The sequence below is a fragment of the Cryptomeria japonica genome, chromosome 3, assembly GCF_030272615.1.
Source record: "Cryptomeria japonica chromosome 3, Sugi_1.0, whole genome shotgun sequence".
NCBI lineage: Eukaryota > Viridiplantae > Streptophyta > Pinopsida > Cupressales > Cupressaceae > Cryptomeria > Cryptomeria japonica.
Window position 1 is genome coordinate 318,802,376 of NC_081407.1, and position 23,932 is coordinate 318,826,307.

At 38.6% G+C, this 23,932-nt stretch overlaps 1 protein-coding gene across 1 annotated transcript in view; it reads left to right on the plus strand.

The window, feature by feature from the left end:
- The window catches only part of LOC131036019 (uncharacterized), a 59,019-nt gene extending 39,687 nt beyond the window's left edge, over window positions 1-19,332 (plus strand). Inside the window, exon 2 of the mRNA XM_057967814.2 lies at window positions 18,673-19,332. Coding sequence (XP_057823797.2) covers window positions 18,673-19,053 — 381 coding nt within the window. The 3' untranslated portion in view covers window positions 19,054-19,332. The remainder of the gene's footprint in view (window positions 1-18,672) is intronic.
- The last annotated feature ends 4,600 nt before the right edge of the window (window positions 19,333-23,932 follow it).

The following is a 23,932-nucleotide window of genomic DNA, read 5'->3' on the forward strand; positions in this document are numbered from 1 at the left end:
GTCGCTTAAAAGGAGAAGTCATCCGAGTCTCTCACGATTGACACTCCTAAGACGGAAACGTTGGAGCCGCCGCTTAAGCAGCAATCTCCAGTAGAGTCGTCTTCTCCGTCGAGAGTCAATGCATGCGTAGGTGACGACTGGGGTTCTTTGGACTTCATTGACTCCCATGTTGGTATATACAAAGTAGATCCTGTCCACTTGAGTTTTCCAAAGATATCATTCACTTCGACTACGAAGGATGATTATGCATCCATAAAGCCGGGTGACGCTTGCCATTTGGATCATCTTTTCTATACCAAACCACCATCAGGGAAGGAGCTTCAAGAGATCTATGGTCTTGGATACAAGCTGATTTCTCAACTTGGGTATGATGGAAGGGGTTGTGGGCCTAATGAGCATGGTATTTGGATCCCTTTAGAGGCCGAAACTCGCCACCACAATACTAGACTAGGGTACCGTCATATGGGACGAAAGGTGAAACCATGGTTGACAGTGAACATGATTTCGACCGATCCCCTGCCTTTGAAGCTTGTCCATCCAAAACTCATTGATATTAGTGCATCCCTTGCTGAGATTCCTTTGGACTTATTCCCTTTGAAAGAATCCTTGAAGGAATTTCTAGGTGTCTACGAGGAGCTGCCCTCTTATCATCATAAACGCCGATTCCCATATTGCTTGAATGCTCAAGCCTACTTTGGAGAATCCGCTGCATAGGGGGCACCGCTTTCTCGTAATGAAGAGCAAATGTATGTTTCTCATTCGGATGACAGTAGTGCGCTCTCACGTAGGGAGACTACTGACGTGATAAGGCTCCCAATAAAGTTATAAAGATTGGGAAGTGCTTGCCCCCTGAAGAATCGAAAGAATATTCCAAGTTGTTACACCAATTCCCTGACATCTTTGCTTGGTCTTATGAAGAGATGCCTGGCATTGATGAGTCAATTGTGGTACACAACATTGTGCTTAGTCCTGACGCTAAGCCGATGAAACAAAAGATTTGAAAGATGAATCCTAAGGTTGCTTTGTTGGTCAAGACCAAGATAGAGAAGCTTTTAAAAGCTGGCTTTATCAGGCCTATTTACTACTCGCCTTGGATCTCGAACATTGTACCGGTGAGCAAACTTTATGGGAGAATCCACATTTGCATCGACTTTCGGGATGTGAATAAGGCATCTCTCAAAGATGACTTTCCTCTCCCAAATATTGATATGATCGTCGATTCGACCGCAGGCTATGCTTTGCTTTCGTTTATGGATGGTTTCTTGGGTTATAATCAAATTTGCATTAAGCCAGATGACCAGTATAAGACCGCCTTCACGACCCCATGGGGGACTTTTTGCTATGCCGTTTGGGTTGAAAAACGTAGGAGCAACCTATCAACGAGCTATGACTTTGATCTTCCATGATTTCATCCATAAGATCTTAGAAGATTATGTTGATGATATTTTGGTAAAATCCCTAGCACAAGGAACACATGTTGAAAATCTACATCTATTCTTTGAAAGACTTTGGTTATATAAAATGAGACAACCCTCTCAAATGTGTCTTCGGCGTTGACGCGGGGAAACTCTTGGGGTTTATCGTCTCTCGCCAAGGGATTGAAATAGATACAAATAAGATTGATGCTATCGTCAACATGCCTCCACCTAGAAACATCTCTCAGCTTCGTAGTCTGCAAGGGAAAATCCAAGCCATCCGTCGGTTTGTGGCACAACTGGCTGATCAGACTCTCCCTTTCACACGATTGCTGAAGAAGGATGTTCACTTTAAATGGAATGAAGACTGTCAAAATGCTTTCGATTCCATCAAGGATTACTTGACTAATCCTCCTATCTTGATGTCAGCTATGTTTGATAGACCTTTCTTTTTATACCTCTCCGCCACATCTCATGCTCTAGCAGCATTGCTAGCTCAGCGTGATGATGAAGGTCGAGAGAGAGTTGTCTATTATGTTAGTTGAACATTGATAGATTATGAGACCCGATATTTTGCCATAGAAAAACAGTGCTTAGCTTTCGTGTTCGCGACTCAGAAGCTAAGGCATTACATTCTCCATGCAGAAACACGAGTCATTGCCAAAAATGATATTCTTAAGCACCTTTTTGCTAAATCTGATCTTTCGGGACGGTTGGCTAAATGGGTAATGTTGCTCTTTGAATTTGACTTGAAGTTCATCTCTCAGAAGTCAATTAAGGGACAGGTTATCGCTGATCAGTTAGCCGACGCTCCCTCAGGCAAATCTTTTCCCACCTTAGATCTCTTCCTCGACGAGGATGTCTTGATCATTGATCGAGACCCTGTGTGGGACATGTATTTTGATGGTTCAAGATGTCAAACTGGTTCCCAAGCAGGTGTAGTCTTTGTTTCACTTGAAGGAAAACCGGTTCCTCTTTCATTCCGCTTAGAATTTCATTGCACCAATAACATTGCTGAGTACAAGGCCTTGATTGCAGGACTCCATGCCGCGATTGCCATGGGTGTGACACATATCCGCATCCATGGAGACTCTGAACTCATTGTAAATAAAGTGACAGGTGCCTATCGTGTGAAACAACTAAAGTTGTCTCAGTATAGGGATTTATTTCTGACTATATTGAAACAATTCGCTACCTACACGATCGATAGCATCCCCTGAAGAGAAAATTGTCTTGCCGATGCAATGGCAAACGCAACTTCCCTTGTAGGCCCCGATTTTGGTCAAGCTGAGTACCACTTTGTGGTGCAAGTCCTTCACTCTCCGATTGTTTCAGATAGCACATATCAAAACAATCTCATATGTGCTCATCTTTACTTAGGAGAATGGTTTGCACATATATTCGATTATCTAAAGACCAAAAGCTTTCTCGAAGATGCTAGTAAAGTTCATGTGTACGAATTCGGAAATTAGCTACCCGTTATATCCTCTTATTTGACATATTATACAGGAGATCATACAATGGTCTTCTTTTGTGATGTTTAACAAAAGCCAAGATCCCTATGGCCCTTCAAGAAGCCCACTCGGGTTCTGGAGGTAGTCATTTTGGTGGTAAATCTTTGGTGCACAAACTTATTCATATGGGGTATTATTGGCAAACGATGGAGCAAGACTCTTTCTCTTTTGCTAAGAAATGCCCTCAATGTCAACAACACAACAACTTGATTCGAGCCCTTGCACAGGAGCTCTGTAGTCAAGTCTCTCCATGGCCTTTTCAGACTTGGGGACTGGATATTATTGGTAAAATATATCCTCCGTCGTCTAAAGGTCACACCTTCATTATTACTGCTACAAATTACTTCACGAAGTGGGTCAAAGCAGTACCACTGCGTTCGACTACCGCTGACATGATTTGTGGTTTTATCATGGATAATATCATTTCTCGATTTGGTATACCTGCTACCTTCATTTTTGATAACGGTACGCCGTTTAAGAACAAGGAAGTCAAGCAATTCATCGAGAAGTTCCGCATTCAACATCGCTATTCCACTCCTTACTATCCACAGTCCAACGATCAAGCGGAAGCATCTAACAAAACCATCGAGCAAATCTTACGCAAGACTGTCACTAAGCATGGTAAGGATTGGCATTCGCAACTGATTTATGCATTATGGGCCTATCGCACAAGTGTCCGTACGGCTACAGGAACAACACCCTATAACCTCGTGCATGGCGCTGACACCATCATGCCTCTTGAATTGGAGATCCCCTCTTTGTGTATCTCCTTGAAAGGAGTCATCGATGATGATTCTTATCGCACTCTTCATCTGAATCAGCTGGAGTTGTTAGATGAGCGTTGTTTTAAGGCCCTTCAACACCTTTAGGCTTATCAGAAATCTCAATTTCGTCAGTCTAACCAAAATGTACTTCCCAGAACATTCCAAATAGGTGACTTGGTCCTCTATGAGAACCAGAGAAATGTCAATGCGCCACTTGACCAATGCGGAAAGTTTAGTCCGAATTGGTTAGGTCCTTATATCGTCACTTCTATGTATGGTTTTGGTGCCTATGGTTTATCTTCCATGGACGGTACCCCTCTCAAAGAGCCTATCAATGCTGCGCACTTGCGTCGATACTATGCGTAGAAAAATGTATAATTTGTGTCTTGTACGTGATGCCTAGTTCCCTACGGTGATCACGTCTTGATGCGTACCCTTTCTCAACACAAGCCTTTGATATTGTGTTATAAAGTGACTATGCATAGCCATATCCACGTGTGTGTGTGTGCGTGTGTACATATGCTCTATTCTAAAACCCATAGATCATCATAGTATTTCACCATTCATGTATAAACATAACGACATGTAAATGAAATCATGATAGCCATCTAATCTACATCATACATCACATAAGCATATAATACAAATGAAAACATCCATCCATGATAACACAGGAGAGAAGATCAAAATGTCGTATCCCATCATATATATATGTATAATGTATCATGTACATGTATCACATCACTACAAAAACAAGTGATGCTGTCATATATATGTCAAGTACATCCGTGTACATATAAAAAAGAATGCTATACATCATCTATCTACATTAAAAGGTATCAGCCCACTGGTGCTGATGGATCCTGGCTTGTTGCTGGTGGACCTCGGGCTGGGGGACGTGTCCCTAAGCTGGCTGGCGCTGGTGGATCCTGCTCTCCCTTAGAGGCTGTCGCACTGATGTGGACTGCAACCTCGCGGCTATAGAGCTCCGCGAGCACAGACCCCTCAGCTCCCCTCGTAGCTCCACAACGGTCTCCCATTGCGTCATCAACTCCTCCTGCAGGTCGATCTCTCTTTGGCATGCAACATCTAGATCCGTCATTAGCTGAGGCAGTCGGGGGTGGTCTAGGTGACCCGCGGAACCCTGCTAGGCAGCATCCAACTGTCGCTGGAGGTCATCGACCTGGCTTTGCAGAGCGTCACGTGCCCTCTCGGCACTCTCGGCTCGCGTCATTGCCCGGTCTCTCTCTCTCTCAGGACAGTTCATACCTCCTGCAAGGCCTGATCCCGCTGCCCCGTCACAGTGGCTAGTTGTGCTACTCCCTGCACTAGCTCCACCCAATCCTCCTCATACGCTGTCCACAACCGTGCTACAGGCTTGAACAGACGGACGTGTCATCCTGCCGCCTGGATGGGCCAATAGGCATCAGCACAGCACCCCGAGACTACGCATCCGGGATGATCTCTGCGAGTGATTGATAGACAAAACTCAGCCACTCTGCCACGCCCTCTGCAAACACAGAAAAGTTTTTGCATCAGTACCTCATCATATCAAAAATATCTATCCCTATGTATGCGTATCTAAAGAAGTAAAAATACATAAACGGAAAATAGCATATGCATACTAGGATCACCTGCCATCCAATCTGGATCTCATGAAGGAGCCCTGCTGCTGGACCCCTCTGCGCCAATTGCGACAACTATTGGTGGTATAGCCAAAGCTGCTAGGAGTGCCTACTCGACCGGTCTATCTGGACTCAGACTCCTCGTCCGCCGCCGCTGGCCTGGTCTCTCCTCCTCTGCCTCTGGTGAGCCCTCGGGCTCATCCTCTCCCAGCACCCCCACATCTCCTACTGCGTCTGGTGGGAAGATCGGTGTCGGAGCAACTCTCTCCCACCACTCCGCGAAGTTGGCAGTGACTCCAACATCATCTATATCCAGCTGTGGATTGATGTCGTCATCGTCACTACGCTCGAAGTTGTCCTGGACATCCCCCATGGTGGGGCAAGGAAGGTCTTGGGGCCTCAGAGCGCTCCTGGCCGATCGTGCGTAGGTAGGAGCGACGAGTGGCACTGTCTGCACCTGTCCAAACTGTCTCGTGCACCAGTGCTAGTAGTAGGGCATCACCACATAATCATGCCGGCCGAGTAGGAATCGGTCTCTCTGCATCAGTGGTAGCTGCAGTCGGTCTGCAACCCAGACCCCCATCTCCCGGTACGCTTGCCAGATGATGTCATCGATCCCAAGTTGATCAAACGATACACACCAAAAGGTAAGGTCTCATGTGCGCCACGCTTCGCGTCGTAGAGGATAGGTGTGTGCTCGCGGCATGTCCAAGGGCATAGGCATTAGGAATCCTACAGGTCGGGTGCACGTGATATGCTCAAAGGCCCACACCTGTAGTAGTGTACACGCAGTCAGACTATGGTACTCATGGTGCACGTACCATGAAAGCTCATAGTATAGATGAGCCAACATGTTGCGGCCCCATGCGTATACGGTCTATCTCTCCTCCATCTCTCTGATAAGAGGCACAAACCCTGCTGCCAGCTCTGATCGTCAGCCATTTGTCAGAACCCGTAGTGTTACGGTCGCGATCATGATGCGCCGAATGAGGGGAATGACGACTCGGCCCTAGCCAAGTGCTCGCAGATACACGTGCCCTGTGCTATCTATATGCCAACCTAGAGCCCACTCCTATTGTGCGATGAGCTCCCGCTGTGATAGGATCATTGTGCTGACTCGCTCTTCTCTAATGGGAAGTCGTAGGATCTGGTACACGTCCACTAAAGTCATGGTCGTCTCCCCTGTGGGTAGGTGAAATGACATGTGTCGGCGTCCCAGCGCTCCATCAATGCCGCCAGCATGGGGGCATGAAACTGGAACTCAGGGAGACTGTAGGTCCACCATAGGCCAACCCTACGCAGTAGTCGGCACTCAGCCTATGTGAGATCCTCCAATCTCTCATGTAGCATCTGCAATAGATGCCCCGTAGTGTGCTTCTGCATCTCGGGCAATCTTTGCACATGCAAACAACATAAATTGTTCCATCAGTATCCTTCATCATCATTTTCGACAGACGCTAGCGCGCCCAGAAGACATCACATCTTTTGGACACCAGTGTCCAAACAAGACGACAATGCCCATCCGAGACGGATGCACATTGGCCGGATGGCAACGCGTCCCCTGGACGCCTGCGCTACGGTCTTGCGAAAAACCCTAAAAGGATGCAAAAAACAACAAAAATGAGCATGATTCGAGTTGTACCTGGTTGGGCTCCTTGCCCTGCTCCACTGCGGTGCGAAGCTCCTCGATCATACTCGCTCTAAGCTCCCGTTTGCGAGGCATTTTCGCTCTGGCTCTATACAATTCTGAGCTCGAATGCCTACAGTGAATAGTAATAATGACCCTTCCATGGGCCCACTTTTGAGTATATAGGCTAAATTTCTGCCCAAAATGGCTTCTATCTTCTTTGGGACAATTTTGGCTTGTTTTCCTTCCTGTTTTCCCCACCTTCATTGGGGGCAAAGCACAAGGGGGCATATACTCGCCTACATCTGATTTTTCATTTCTTTCTGGACTAACGCTTCTTAATCATTCTTCTCGCCTGAGTAGCTTCCTCCGTTTTTCGTGTTGACACATTTGTTTGTTTTGCAGCATGCTCTTTGTCTTTTCAGATGCTACATTTCTTAACCAAAACTTGGGGGCATCGTTCGTGATCGCGGACCTGACTCCTGTGACTTCCGCAGTGTCTCCGAAGCGCATTTATTATCCTGGCAGCATTTATTGCCCGGCGTGAGCTTGGTGAACATGCCTTCTAAACTACTTTAGTGCGATTGATCCTTGAGGCTGATCAGTCCTCTAAAGTGGGGGCAAAATGTAGTGTCCTAAATTATGCCCAGTGCATTTATGACACTTGTGCATGATGCCTAAGGCATCTATGACGACCCAGTGATCAAAATTGTAACATTTTGTCATTATAAGGCCTTCATTCCAAGGATCATTGCTTAGCCCTGCCAACCCTTTGGGGCCTATTCCCGACGAATGGAAGCGCGACGCAGGGATGTCCGTGTGCTGCGCTAACATCCTGGAAAACGGTCAAAATTCAAAAGTGTCGGTGACTTAGATGCGCGCCGACGCGTGTCCTTTGGCCTGCATCATGCCGTAACGGCTCCCCGCATTTGTTTCAAATTAAAAACCCTCTTCACCTCATTTGAAAGGGTTCCCACTTTGGAGGTTCTTGGCTCTCTTGATCTTTGTGCTCTCTTAAGCTCTCTCAGGTTCTCTCAAGCTCTCTCTAGCTCTCTCAAGCAACTTCAACATCAAAGGGCAAGCTATTAATACCAACATTAAGCTTCCCAACCTCGTGGCAGCTTCTTACCAATTCATCTACCAAGTGAGCTTCATCACGCTCGCAGTGCCAAATATCGAGGGTTTGATTTCCAAACATACTCTCTCTTTTATTTCACTTTCATGCAATGAGTCCTTTGCATTAATAAGTCTATTTATCAATCTTCTAATATTTATTCGCATGCAATAGGAATTAGATTTCTCTTTGCTTCTTTTTACCAATTTTCCAATCTATCCTAAGTTATCTATTTTTCCAATCTATACCAATCTGGTTGTCCATGGTGGTGGAAACACCTAAACGGGGGTTTGACTGAGGCAGGCCCCTATACAGCCCCAACATTTTCCCCCTTTTTTGTGTGCGCAGGTACAGGTTTTGGTCCAGCGCTTCAACTCTGAGATTTAGTGTTTTCTGGACATACAAATGACAATGCAGTGCGCTGGTGTCCGTGCACCACGCTGGCGTTCTAAACCCGAGAGCTTCTCAGGTTCCTTGTTTGCTATGTCCTTTCTGCTTTACATTTTTGCTTAATTAGTTCACAGATTATTTCATCCGCATTCTGCACATTCTATATTTATTCATAGCTGATTAGTTTGTTAGATAGTTAGTAGTTTAGTTGATTTTGTTTTTGTTCTAAGTTCTGTCCGTAAGAACCAAGTGCCCTTGCCTAGCTCTGTGTTCTGTCTATCTAAGAGACTAGTGCACCGTGCTATTGCCTCGGTTATAGAACCTTGCAGAGTTCGCCAGAGGTTCATCTTGCTTCTCTGACAAATCCTGAGCGTTCCTTTTATCCCCTGGCTCAGCGTTGCGCCTGTTCAAAGAGGTAATGGGAGGGATAATTTGTCCTCGGGGATTTGCCTTTCCCAAGGTGGCAAATTCCATCCATTACAACTATAAGGGATGCATTTGGGGAATTCGATTTTCACTCTAAATAGGTAAACAATTCAAAAGGTTTTCCAAACAACTGTTGAGGCTAGGGCAGAATTGAATTTAAACATAGTATTCAATTAAGAGAAAAGAGTACTTATAGAGGAGTGAAGTTGCCACATTACAAAATCAAGAGTGATCCAAAGGTCAAGGCAACTATTTGTGAGGAGGCAATGGAGCTAAGTAAGCTAGTGCCCTACTTTTTGGAAACCTACCAAGGCTACTATCAAGTCATAGTACAAGATGCATGGAACGAACTATACCTTGCATCTCTTGCTTTTGTTGTGGAAAATGAAAATACACATCAAAATACATTATTTGATTTTGGAGAAATCTTAGCCCATCAAACTCACATTAAGTCAAGTTCAAGAAGAGATCATCCATAAGAGGTTCAAGGATTACTTTGTTTTCTGCCATTTATTCTACACACCATGGTGGGAGACTCACATGGAAATGTACAACAAAGTTTGCCTCACATGTCTTGTTTGAGAATTGCTTTGTCAATCCATTATTGACAAGACTAGGGGCTAATAGGCCAATATTGATTGATGACAAAAGAATTAAGTAGACCCTATTAGAAAAACCTTGAGAGAAAGTTAAAGCATAAAAAGGAAGATTGGTTCTTCTACAATCAATTCACTACACTTCAAATATTTAGAGCCATATGGAAACATATGAATTACCCTACACAGTCTCCCCAAGGATTGGTTTCTTGACTATGATAAGGGAAGTACATTATGTTGATTAATTCCATTTCAAAGATCATAAAAGGCTTGAGTCTTGACATTCTTCCTCTTGCAGAGTTTGGATTTTTTTTTAAAAGATAAAATAAGGGGTCCCAACCCCCAAAATAACCACTAGTATGATTGCCACATTACAATATTTAGCCTTAATAGAACAGATGCAAGATCGTAATTAAGCTTACTCTTTTTTCTTATGAGAACTAAGAATCATATATCCTATTCATTGTATTTTAGTTGCTTCCATCTGATTATGAACTTCTATATAGCCTATTTCTTGATCCTCTTCCTCATACTATGATGATTGTGGAAAAGCAGAGAAAGATTGATTAATTTGTGCCATAATGGATTCTCAAATGCCATCCCCAAAACTCAAATCCTCCTCTTGTGTTAAGCTAGATGACCAAGCCCTAATAGCTTTAAACAAAGAGGGAATTGCAATCTTTTGGACTATTGGAGAGCTATTGCTTATTTGAGGATTAAAGGGTATTTGCCTTCTTACTAGATTTACCATGGAAGAAACTTATACCTCTGTGTCTACATTGACAATAAAATTGTTCGTTGATCAATGGAACTACCTTCACTATATCTGCATAACATGGTGGGGAAGAAGTAGGAGGAATCCCATATTTTACTTATTTAGTAGGGGTTTTCTAAGAGCTGATAACTTATTTGGATGCAAAGATCCCTTTGAATGAGAGCTCCCATCACTTGAGGAGGATTCAGGAGGCAACCTCGTAATAGCGAGATATGACAATCAAGCACTAGTCCACCATGTAGCCTTTTTTGAGGTTGACTACGTATTGGATGAGTAGTTGACAACAACATGATCCATTGGGAAGCATTTTCTACATCTGAAGACTATATTCTCATAATTCAACACTTGTTTCCAAACCTAGGCAATGGTCTTTGAATCATACCTCATCCAATAAACCTTTGAAGATTTTTATCTCCACTTGTATCCTTGTAGATGTGGAATGTATTAGCCTATGTATTTTTGGGTTTAAAGAGAGAAATTTGCTCAAAGTGTTTCCCAGCCTTGAAAGAATGACTCCATCTAGAACTATCGGAGATATGCCAATTTGACTCGTGGCAAAACTGAAAAAGACTCCTTGTTAGATTGAAAGCTAGAAATTAGGGTTTCGCCAATAGTACATGCCTATTCCTTAACCGAGGGCCTTTCTCCAAAAAAAAAAAATGACTAGGAAATACATATGAAGATTCAAGCTCTAGAAGTCTATCATCTACATGAAGATCTCAATATTGTAAAGATGATGTTATAGTTGTATGGGGATTCAATTTGCAGCATAAAACTCAATCATGATAGGGATTGATTGAGAAGTTCGTAGGTGCCCTCTTTGATAAAGAATTGAGCTTATGGTAGGCATTGAAGTAATATGAGAAGATGTTAGCATTGAAGTTCTGAAAACTGAAAAGTCCATCTAAGAGTTATGAGGAAGATTTCCTAGGTTCGAGACCTACTCTCAATTGAGAAGGGAGACAAATAATGTTGTGTTCCACAAGGACCCACCTTTTCATGCACATCCCTCCCCCACCCCCCGCCTTCCTCACCTCTCCTCGGAGTACTGCCTATAGGTGGGGGCATCCTCGAGACATCCTTGTAGAAGCATGGAATGGCCCCCTCTACGGGGTATATTGGGGGAGCCCTTGGGATGGCTAGGGGATGCTTCGACCATAGTTGAAAAACTCGTAGATACTCGCAAAGCTCATGAGTCAAAAACCATGGCGAGTTACTTGCCTAAAAACTTGCAATGATTTTTGCCAAAAACTCACTAAAAACTTGCCTGAAGAAGTATATCTTTGGTTTTTTCACCTAAATTCCTAATGTTAAAATTTTTATATGATTTTTAAAACATTTTTGTAAACAAAAAAGTGCCAAACAAATTAATTTCACTCTTAAGTGATGAAATTCTATAAATGGTGTGCACCATGAAGGTTTATGTGGTTTCAAAGCCTTATTTTGGGCTTGGTGGCAGGGGCTCCACCCCTTGACCCCACCTTATATTGTGATAGTGAATCCATCAAGGGCATTGCCCCTTGACCCCATTGGGAGTATCACCCTCAAACCCCCACGAGGGGTGGTGCCCCTCAACCCCATTGGGGTCTATGTTATGTACTAAACTCTAATTTTGATTTCTTTATAATGGAAATCAATAATATGTTTTGCAAATTTAGTAATATGTTTTTTAAGATTTTTGGAAAGTTATAAGTTTTAAAATGTTCGATAAAACTTCCCGAGCTATTGTCGAGTTTTTGCTGAGTCCCAAGTTTTTAAAATTTTTGTGCTGTCGACTAATTGCCAAGTCTAAGTCTTACAACTATTGCTTAGGCATTCCTCAACCATATTGGGGGTGTCAGGGAATCCTCATTCTGGCCAAAGTTTCTCTATGTCATAATAATGATTTTGCTTTGTGTCAAGTTTTGAACACATAGACAACATGATGGCATGTACAATGATTGACCTTGAAAAAAAGAAGGAATGTTTACATGGTGTTGAGGCAAAGTAGACTATTAAAACAACTCTTATTGTTTTTGTTTACTCGATGCATGTCCTCTTATCTTAATTTTAGGAAGTTGGTGATCAAAATTTTATAATTCATACATCGTGGACACTTGGGCTTAGTAGAGAGTGTGCGAAGCAATGAGGTTAGGGTGGTGGTGGATGTTATTAATTTTTATAAAAAAATTCGAGTTTCTAAGATTAGAGAAAAAATATATAAAAAGATTCAAGAATGACATTTTTTCTATCTTCAATTGTGCAACCCTCATCATTTAGACTGGTTAGCAATCAAATTCCCTCACTTCACCATTTGTTCTTTGAAGAATGAAGATTTGGTTAGAGATAATTTAATAATGAGGATTTTTTTGTTTAAGCAAACATAAGAATCGTGGGGAAGACTTATATTTATAACTATATAATATATTTATTAGTCTAATAATTATAAATATTTATTACTTTAATTAATAAATATATATTAATAATATTAATTCTATATTCATGTATATATGTGTGTGTGTTTGTATTTTTGTATGTATGTATGTATTAAAGCCACCCTCTCAAGTGGCCCCAAATTTTGGTCCACAATCCTCTTATTCCAAAACTTTGGAAAATAGAAACAATGTGAATTCATCATCAGTTTGTTAAATTTCTTATTGAATTGAAGAGTAGTGGATTGTAGATGGAGAAGACTTATTTACAAGAGGATCTTGTTGTAGGACATTTATAGTCTTCAAAACCATATCTTCACCATGGCTCATGTGCTTAATAGATTAAATTATGTGGGCCTTGAAGGAAGAGGAGATGTTGTTGGAAACTTGAGTTGTGTTGAGTTGTGTTGTCATTGATGTCACTGTGTGTTGTAGATGGTCTGGAAATGAGTGTTTTGATGTTGCTGTGGCTGTATTGAGGTGTTTTCAGAAGACTGGTGTAGTGGAAGTTTCAATATGTGGGAAACGGTATTTATATGCAGGAAAGAGTATTTAATGTCCAAGTGGGAGAATGCTTTGCATTCCTCTAGTTTGTGAAGATTATAGATTGTTGTTCTGGATATAATGTTTATGATTTGTGTACATTGCATTGTTAGGTTTTTAAGTCCTTTGTTTTTCAGATGATAGAGTTGGTTGTTGCTGTTTTTGACAATGAGGTTGTTTATTAGAATTGGTCCAGAGAATGCTTGGCGGTTCTCAGATATGTAGATTCAAGTGTTGCGGCTTGGAGGACATGTTCATTTGGTTTGTGCAGGGTTCCAATTCAGTTTTCTAGTTCCAGTTTGATTGGCAAGTTAAGTTATGTGTTAAGTGTTAGCCAGTTTGGTTTTTGGCTGATTGAGGTGGTGTATCTTATTTGCATCATGGTCTTTTGGTTGGGATATGCAGGTTGAGTTTGGATGTTGTTATGGGTCTCATCATGGCATGTGTAGATTCACATTATGTATTTTGTATTGGAGGATGTTTTTGGGCCGATTGGTTGGCATACTTTATTGTTTATCTACATGTTTTGTTTAATGTCGACTTTGGAGGATGTGTTAGCATGTGTAGTTCGTTGGAATCAATTTAAATGGATGTGTTGTGATGTGTTTGGGTCCCCTTTATCTCTTGGAGTAGACCACATTATGTATTATTGGTCTGGGTGGCCTAATTTATGTAATATTGTATATTATGTCTGTGGCTGAGCTAGTTGAGGGTTTTAATGAATAATCTTGTATATATAGATGTGCAGTTGTATGAGTTGAGGTATGGAATGTGTGTGAATTGATGTGAAGTGGATGTGAATGATATGCAAGCAGATTTGGTGCGAAAGTCAGTTTGTGAACTTTAATGATGATATCTTCAGTGTGACAGAGTGTTGAGACAGTGATTGATGTTAGATATGTTTGCCATGATATTGGTCACTTGACACAATGGTTCAAAGACAATTTCATGATCAAGAGATCTTGTTCATTTCAATTCATCTATTCCCTGCACTTACTAGAAGATGGTGTGTTCCTTATGGCAGCTTGTGCAGTTCTTTGTATTTTGCCCTAAGGTTGTGCGCACTTGGTCTTGCAAGTCCTATCAGGTGTAGTGATATTTTTTAAAACATTTTAATCAGTTATTCATATTGTGAGTGTGATTCTCACCATGGGTTTTCCCTGTTTCGGGTTTTCCACATAAATCTGGTGTTCATGTGTTTATTGTGCTTTTTGCTTTCATGTTTCATAATTGTGGTAATAAGCTAATTGTGGTTTGAAGTTTAAAAAATCAAGAGTAAAGTATTTAGAGGTTTGGATTGATTCACAACCCCCCCCCCCCCCCCCGCACACCCCCCCCTATGGTGTGTTCAATAGATGCTAGCATTGAAGTTGTGAAAAGTCCATCTTGGAGTTGTGAGGAAGCTTCCTTAGAATCAAAGCCCACTATAAATTGAGGAAGGGGTTGAACAAGATAAGTTTCATTATCAGTTTGCTCAAATTCCAATTGAATCAAGGAGTAACAGCTAATTGTAGTTGAAGAGATGGACTTGCTCACAAATTGAGATTCTTGTAGGACAATTGTATTTTCCAAAACAATATTTTTACCATGGTCTATGTGGCTAACATTCAAAGAGTTCATGATAACTTGTAGTTGATTGTAGCAAATGATAGTCATTATTTCACAACAATACAAAGTGAAGATTAACCTAGATTGCAAAAAACATCTAAAGTAGATACAAGAATGCCCTTACTACAACATATGGTGCTTAATTTGCTCACTTACATTGCAAAATACTAATCTAGATATTTTAAATGCATTTATCTAAAAGATATTGAGAAATGTCAGTACCATGGCACCTATATTAAATTTTTTACAGAGTGAGATTTTTTTACACAAGTTGGATAGGTGCCTTGAGATTGATATCGCTTGTGCATATTTTAATAGATATATTTAAGATATATGTGCTAGTTTATAATAAACAATAATATAATAATTATATTCATATTTATTTTAGTTTTCAATTATATAATTATTCTATTTTATTGAACAATTATAATTAAATTAAGCTTATCAAATAATAATATACAATTATAGTATTTAAATATTTCAATTATCTCTTTTACACTATACCACGTGTAATTTTTTTAAATAAAGCCACTACGGTGACATGTGGACTGTGCATGCCAGTTAATTAAGTATTTAAACATTTTTACGTATATTCAAATGCTGTAAGAATATATTAATTTTAGAGGGAAAGTATTTTTGTTTTAATGGTTGTGTTTTGTCAGCCACCTAATATATAATTAAAACTTATAATATGTCCACAACAAATGAGTTTTTGTGAACACTCTGCCATTACAATCCCTTTGCTGCCAATGTGGTTCTCTCGGCATAACGAAAATTTTCATTATTTTTATTTGGATCACAATTGGAAAAATGGACAAAAAGTTCCGGAGAGCTAACTTCTCAAGGTTGCACTCCTTGAACATTTGTCAGAATTTTTAATACAATCACTTTCCTGAAAGCTCTTGAAGATTACCTTTTGATAATGCAAACATCATTCTGATTGGATGCTTCCACTAGGAGAAATCTGTTCTGCAAGATAAGGCATTTTTGTGAAACCAGTTTCAGCAAAATGACTAGAAGGCCAATTTCAGTATATCCCCAAATTTAAAGGCTATGGAAGATTAGATCCAGTGGACGGTAAGATGGAGGAACTTTCAAGGGGGTTAACATCTAATGCCTTGATTAGGAGAGGCCTATGGGTGTTAGGTCCATTGAAGGTGAAAGATGAAAATTCTTGACTAAGATTTAAATGCCACAATTGAGAAGTCTTGATACCAACTGATATGACGACAATTTCAACAATATGAGAGGAACAAAGATATAGCTAGAACTGTACGTATGTGGTACAATCTACTGCAATAGGTATTATAGAGGACAGTGATATACAAAGAAGCTTTCAGACAAAAGAGAGCTTCTAAGAGAAAAAAAAGAAAGGGAAGTTTTTAGAGGAAGAAAGATTTTAAAGGAAAGCTTTCTAAATTAAGGAAGCTTGTAACCGAATAAAGATGTGCATGGAGATACATTCAAAATTAATATATACGATAAGCCTCTGTAATTATCTAAAACATCTAGCTTAGTACACTATCCCATGTTACTATATCTAATAAAAGGCACTAGCCCATGTTGCTGTCTCATCAATATATCTGTAGATGTCGCTATAATACAATCCCATGCGAATATATTTAATAAGAGGCACCAATCCATTTTGCCATGTCTCATCAATATATCTATATATAACACCATAAAGTACATGAGCTGCCTTTGAATAAGGTTGTGACTGCTGCTGCAGACTTCGACATTTGTTTGCTGATACACTCTTTCACACTTATTATAGTGTTGTTCTTTGTAGACATTGGTGATGAATTAAAATCAAACGAGTGGTTGATCCATTGGGTTGTTTTTGAGATGGATCCTCTTACATAACTTATTAGTATTAGCATTTTGCCCAAATTACTGAGATAATAAGAGGTACTGAATACAAAATTATCACATTCTTCTTGCATTTGTATGCTATAAAAGATAGATACCCAAAAGAGCAGAAGAAAAATGCAGTTTTATCTTTCAGAGATGGTTGGACAGTTAACAAGCACCTGGTTGATTGAATTGCGTATTGTTTCAACACATTTTTTTTTAACTATCTGCCCTTCTATTGGCATGTTCATGAAACTGTGATCTCAATCCACGTCCAACTGAATTAATACATAGAGTTCATCAGCACATGATATTCATTACTAATTTGTTATCCAAAATTAAGCAATGCACATACATGTTATTCCCAGCATTACGTGCAATGCATAGACATCATGTTGACAACAGATTTCTAAAGATTTTAAGTGGATAGAATGGTTTTTTTTTTTGTGTTTTGTGGATTGTTGACAAATGTGAACATTTCACTAAATTTTTTTCTTCAACTTTGAAAAGCAACATGTCTTCTATCATCTATTTTTCTCGAAGGATATTTTTTGGTATGAACAAGTGAAGATGCATTGGCCATTGGTCTCTCATGGGCTAAATATAACCATTCTCATTATAAGAAACTTTCTTAGTTTTGCTATGCAGAAGTTTTAAAATAAATATGAATCTACGGGCTTAATTGTAGATACAACTTTCTTGTACTATTAGAAAAGTGGTAAAATTATATTAGAAGTATTGGTGATATTAATGCTTGACACATGCATTTTGCATTAAGTGAGAGCATGCTGTTTTCTAAATTTTAGAAAAACAAAGGTTAATATTTCAAGATGTGTATATGTGATGATATGTTATTTCTTCTGTTAAAGGTCAAAGTTAACACTGTTTTAAACACAGTGCTAGCATCTAAGTGAATTGCTGAAAGTGAGTCTCATACACAGTTGCACATTTAAAATGTGAAATGTGTTAATGACAGAACTTTTATCATAACCAAACTCCCTTGAAACCAGTCAAAACTCTATGAGCTCAACATCATTGAATTGCATTTTAGGGACGAGGTTTGATCATTGATGTTCTCTCCCACCCTTCAATTGATCAATGGATGTTTTGATGACTACCAATTAAATTTAGTTTACTGGCCATAAAGTTACATATACAAAAAATTGCCCTACGACTACAAGTACTAATTTAGTGTACAAATTTTCTGTTTGGTAGATGTTTTTCATTTTCTCTAATTCAATTTGATTGTTAAATTAATTTTATTTACAAATAGAGGTTTATAAAATATATCTTATTTCTTTACATTTCATATATTGAATCCCCAAGGATGACAAAGGAAGCCTTTGAAGTTGTTTCCTTAAACATACTTTTCTCAAAGCCAAGTCAACATTTTTTTTGACAAACTGCTATCATAGGGGGTAGCACCCTTTTATTTATATCCTACATTTTATATATAATTATGAACTGACCTTTTTCTTGCAATTATAGGTGCGATTTTGGAGACAATTCACCATTAATTTGAATAATAAGCTTATTAATCTTTAAATTCCAAGTAAATAACTCAGCTTTATTTCAAGTATTGCTAACAATAAACTTGTAACCGGGTGGCTTGTTCTTAATCCATATGAGCATGATGGTTAACAAAAGTTTATGGACATCATTTGTATGTTTAGCCCAATTTGGTAGGTATCGGTTATGATGGGAAATTCGATCAGTGAAAGTACTAATAAGTTCAAAATCAACAAGAAAGTTGAAAATGCCTGTCAAATCTCAGCTATGGTGCTTATAGTTTCTGTTTGAAACTGTCGAGAAATTCAAATATGAAACATTTTCAGGTCATTGTGAATCTTTGGTTGTATTGAAAAGGTCTTATTAGTTAAGTACGTATATCACCTAATACTTGAATTTAATTTCAGCACAACCCATGTGAAATTGATGTAACAAAGTTTTTTTTTTCATTTTTATTTCTTCTGTAGATTGGCTAATTGGACTGATTGGAGCTGGTTCTTGCAGGTGGTGATGGCACTGAAAGCTGCAGGAGGGGAGTCAGCAGTTATGCATACCTTACATAGGGCCCGGGAGTTATATAGTAGGAGGAGGGAATCAAATCTTTCTGCTGATCAACTTGCCTCATTATTTGCAGAGTGTGCAATTACTGAAGCGTCACCTAATGCACCTATCAGACCATCACCTTTTAATAGCAATCATATGAATGCAGCATCTCTTCTAGCAGATACAAGTGGAACCTCCATATTAGCAGAAAATGGGAGAATGCAAATTGTAATGGATGCTTTTGAAGATGGTAGCAGTTTTATTTGCTTGCAATGTGGAGGCCTTGTGAGCAATGCACGCAAGGATGAACACATTGCATATTGGTGCTCTCCTACTCCTTGATTTGGGATTACAGACAAGTGTTTCATGTTTTAGTAAATCTATCGCTATAATGTCTATATGAGAGTTTAAGGATAGTGGTCATGAAACTGAGCACGCGAGCACTCTGTAGATTTCTCTAATGTAATATGTAAAGATGATATCTTTCCAACAGTATTTGTTTATGACTGAACTTAGTGTTGCTGTATCTTTATGCAATGGACATCAAAATTATTTACCACCTTCTTGTTGGCATTCTTTCACAAGAAAGGAGTTATTAAATGAATCAAGTTACGTTCTAGATTTAGGTTTCCTTGTCAAGTTCTATCCTTCTTAATTATCATTTCCTTTTGGTAAGCTTTTAAATTCAAAATAATCTAGTGCTCCCCCATGTTGTTGGTTCTTGAAATCCTCTTGATACCATTTGAGTAATGGAAGGGTGCACTGGTTTGGGCATTTTTCTGGTGTCCAGACTACAAACGCACTGTAACATAGCAATACAAGTCTCTTCACTGATATAGCAAAAGAAAAATCAAATGAAGAGCACTGTAACATTTTTTTGGTAGAATTGTTTCCTATACATAGGCTATAAATGTTTTTCTTCTGCAAAACCCCTTGAATTTTTTGTCTCTATCAGTGAACGGTCTTGTAAATTTTCTGATCATGATTCTATTGGGTTTTTTTATTAGCTTTATTGTTAGAGTTGACTATCTGTCTGTTAACCATGGAATCTTTTTGGGCTCTCATAATCGAGAAGCATTAGGTTACAGTTTAGCAACTGTGTGGTTATAAGTAATTTATTTATTTGTTTAACTTCCCCCAGTTTAGGTCCTCCTAGTTTAGGTTGTAGCTGGGAATTTCTACTTACTGAGTCTATGGTAAATATGACTTGTTCTTCTTGGTGGTTGTCCACATTGCAGTCATAAATTGATTATGATTTTCTATGGAACTTCACTGCGTACAATGTCGCTGTCAACAAAATACACAGGCCATGCAATAATCTCCATCAATAATAAATCGTGCTAAATAGAAAACCACAGGAATCAATGACCAATATGGATCCCGTTTATACTGAAATGACATAAGTTCTATGCTATTGAAATGACCATGCAATAATCTCCATCAATAATAAATTGTGATAAATAATGAACCACAGGAATCAATGACAAATATGGATCCCATAAATACTGAAATGACATAAGTTCCATGCTCCTAACAATGAAAACTATCTGCCAACCAAAGAGAATTCTGGGAAGTGCACCTCACTGAGAACCATAAGATATGGAAGAGGAGGTATTAATGATATAATACAGTTGATTCTAGACAAATGTGCAAAGATGTTTACCTGTGGAAAGAAAAGACGATATGAGTTTCCTTGCTGAAATCTCAAAGCTTTTAGCTGATAATCAGTTATGCTTTAACTAGTGTGATTGTACAAGGAAGTATAGATTTGTTCATGCAATGAACAGCCGGCATATTATATGTTTGTCTTGAATGTACATCTTTAACAACAAGCAGTGCAACATTCAAATTGTTTGGGGGACGTTTGGAAAAGCTAATTGTTTTGTGAGTTTACTAAGCATCATGCTAAGTATTAAATGTTAGCTTTAAGTTGTAGCACATCAAATGTACATAGAAAATAAAGATCTATTTGGAAGGTGTGTTGCAGGGGTTAATCAAATGACAATTATGAAAGGGATTGGTGCCAGGGTATGATCTTTTGTATATCGGTAATGCCTATGATTGGTTTATTGGTTTCCATTAGTTGTTTTTTGAGTTTTCAGAATTTAGTGGCGTTTGATGTTTCGATGGTGTTTTCAAAGCTTTGGCCTACCTTAATATCTTTCTCCATTGTTTGAGAAAGGTACCCATAATCTAACCCTCGTTTAAAAATCATTTTTATATTCTAGGTTGTGTATGGCATCAAGCAAGAAATCCATTTACTTTGGATAAAAGAAAAATCATAGCAATCATCTGTGGAAGCTGGAAACAAATCATTGTTGTAGAAAGTTTTGATTTACAAAATACCATGAAGCTGATTCTCCTATGATAGATTTTCAAGGTTTTATCTACTTTCAGTATAATGTGTAATGGCCCAATATCTTTTTCCAAAAAGGTCTAGGAATAATTAAGTGTTTAACTATCCTATGGACAGGGTCTAGGAACAAAAAAGTGGTTGGCTATCCTATCAATAACTCAGCCAATGATACTTCTATTGTTGTCATTGACATAATGATTTATGTTCATGTCATTGGGTATTGTAAAACCAGATGTTGGGAGTGTTTATTTTGCTATTGGTCTGCATATGGAATCCAACAGGCACAAATATATTATTGTGTTATTCACTTCATCACTCACGCTCGGTGATACATTGTAAAGTATACTTAGCATCAACACAATTGAGTTATCCTGGAAACTTCTTGTTGGGAAAAGTTGCCTAGTCTTTAAGGCCATTTATGCTTAATAGGACATCTAATTATAGAGCAGATAGTATAGATTTAGTCAGTTGGAGCGAGAGACAATGAAAGAATGTGAAAAGTTAAGCCATGAAAGCAACTGCTGCCCTTGTATAAATAGCATTTTTGTGGGAGGAATTAAGGATGAGCTCAAAGGGTGCATAGTTTGCCTCAACAAAAATTGTTTTATCCCATTCATGGTGGACTAATACATAAAATTTTTATATTGTCCTCATTTTGGCAAAGTCATAGGAAATAATTGAATTTGTAGATGGGAGATCCTCGTTACATCTTTTGCATCCATACATAAGTGCAAGGCATTGCAAAACTTTGAAACAAATCCCATGAACTTCTTTCTCCAAAAATCATGCCTAATATTCAATTAAGGTTGCCATTTCTTTTTTCACATTGCATATAAAACAAAATAAAATAGAAGGTTTTAATGCCCATGAGCCCAAAGATAGTTTGTTAAATAATAGATCCTATCATTTTAGCATTTTTAATTGTTGATTTTTTTTCTTCCTATGATGAACTTCTTGATTTTCTCAACTTTCTCTTCTTTGAACAAAACTTGTAATAAATTGTTGTTAAAGGATCCATGTAGTTGACCAAAATGTTGCTATAAGCTTTGCACTGTAAAATAAATTCTTTTTCTGATTCAACTTCCTTGGCTATGCAAAGACATACCTTTTCCTCCCATTCTTCTTTAGGCCTCTTCCAGTTGTGTGCCACACCAAAAATGATGTAAGTTAGTCTTCAATTGGGTTATGAGTATCTTTTGTCTCTCAAGGATATTTGTCAATAAATAGACCTCTTGTTGATGATCACAAGTGAGGTTAAATTTATCAAGGGATTGTTTCCTCATTGTTCCTAGTGTTCTTGCCACATGTACTTGAAGAATTTATTCATAACAAATGCCTTTGTTTCTTTGTTATTATTAGGATATGGATTTAAGCAAGTATTCAATTTGTTTATCCACTAAAACTTGTAATAAATTGTTGCTAAAGGATCCATGTAGATAGCCAAAATGTTGCTATAAACTTTGCACTATAAAATAAATTCTTTTTCTAATTCAACTTCCTCAGCTATGCAAACACATGCCATTTCCTCCCATTCTTCTATAGGTCTCTTCCAATTGTGTGCCACACCAAAAATGATGTAAGTTAGTCTTCAATTGTGCTATGAGTATCTTTTGTCTCCCAGGAATATTTGTCAATAAATAGAGCTCTTGTCGATCATCACAAGTGAGGTTAAATTCATCAAGGGATCATTTCCTCATCGTTCCTAATGTTTTTGCCACATATACTTGAAAAATTTATTCATAACAAATGCCTTTGTTTCTTTGTTATTATTAGGATATGGAATTAAGCAATTGTTCTATTTGTTCATCCACTAGATGTTTTCTTTTGTTCAAGACTTTTTTGGTGATAATTGTAGGCCATCTATATGCCTCTGTATGTTCAATTTTTTTCAGATATCTTAAGAGATAAATCATAGCGATAACATCAATAGGGAAGGTACTTGTTTCAATAAGAAGAATCTTATAAGGAACCAAAGTTTTTAATTTGAATTTGCTTATGATCACACTTTTTGAATCCTCTTGATTTGTCTCCATTTTAAATTCTAAAGTGATCATAGACCATGATTCACTCCCATAAAGGACCATTAGAATATCTAATAGCTCACATAGAATTTGGATAATTTTCCAATCCCAAAACTTTGTCTCTCTTTTTTTTGTTTTGCAATACAAAAAATACTCTCCAACCTTTCAAAGTTCTTTTCCTTTTGCAAGTTTCCCAATGAAGTTGTTGAAGTTAATCCCAAGGTATTTGTCACTTATTTTTGGATACTCCCTTCAAAATAAAAGAGAGGCTGATTTTTTCTTTCTATTGGAGAAGACCACGATCTTGGTTTTGTTGGTGTTAACTTGCATACCCACCTCTTTGCAAATATGCTAGACCTACAAGTGCTTTTGTGGAACTAGTAATCAAACAAGATCATCGGCATACAAAAGAAGTCTCACGGCATGCTCTCCTAGAAGAAACACTTTCCCCTCTTTGCAAATTTAGCTATTCTTCTAGTTTGTCAATATATAAGCCAAATATGATAGTGGATAGAAGACATCTTAACTCCAATGTTGCTCGTAAAGCTTTCTAAAAGGTCTGCTTGAGTTTAATGTTTACTCAAACTTCTTCAAAAAATCTATGGATTGCCACTCTATGCTGCTCTAGGACACCAAGATCCTTCCTTCTATTCCATAACTTATTCATGGGAACCGGGTCAAAAGCTTCTTCGAGTCCCACAATAAGAAGTTTCTTTTTTTTAATCATCAATTTTTTTTCAATAATATGCCTCAAAGTAGTGCTATGATCTGTTGTTGAATGTTTTGGTCTAAAACCTACTTGTCCTAGCCTCTTATATTTTTCTTCTACCCACTTACTGATTCT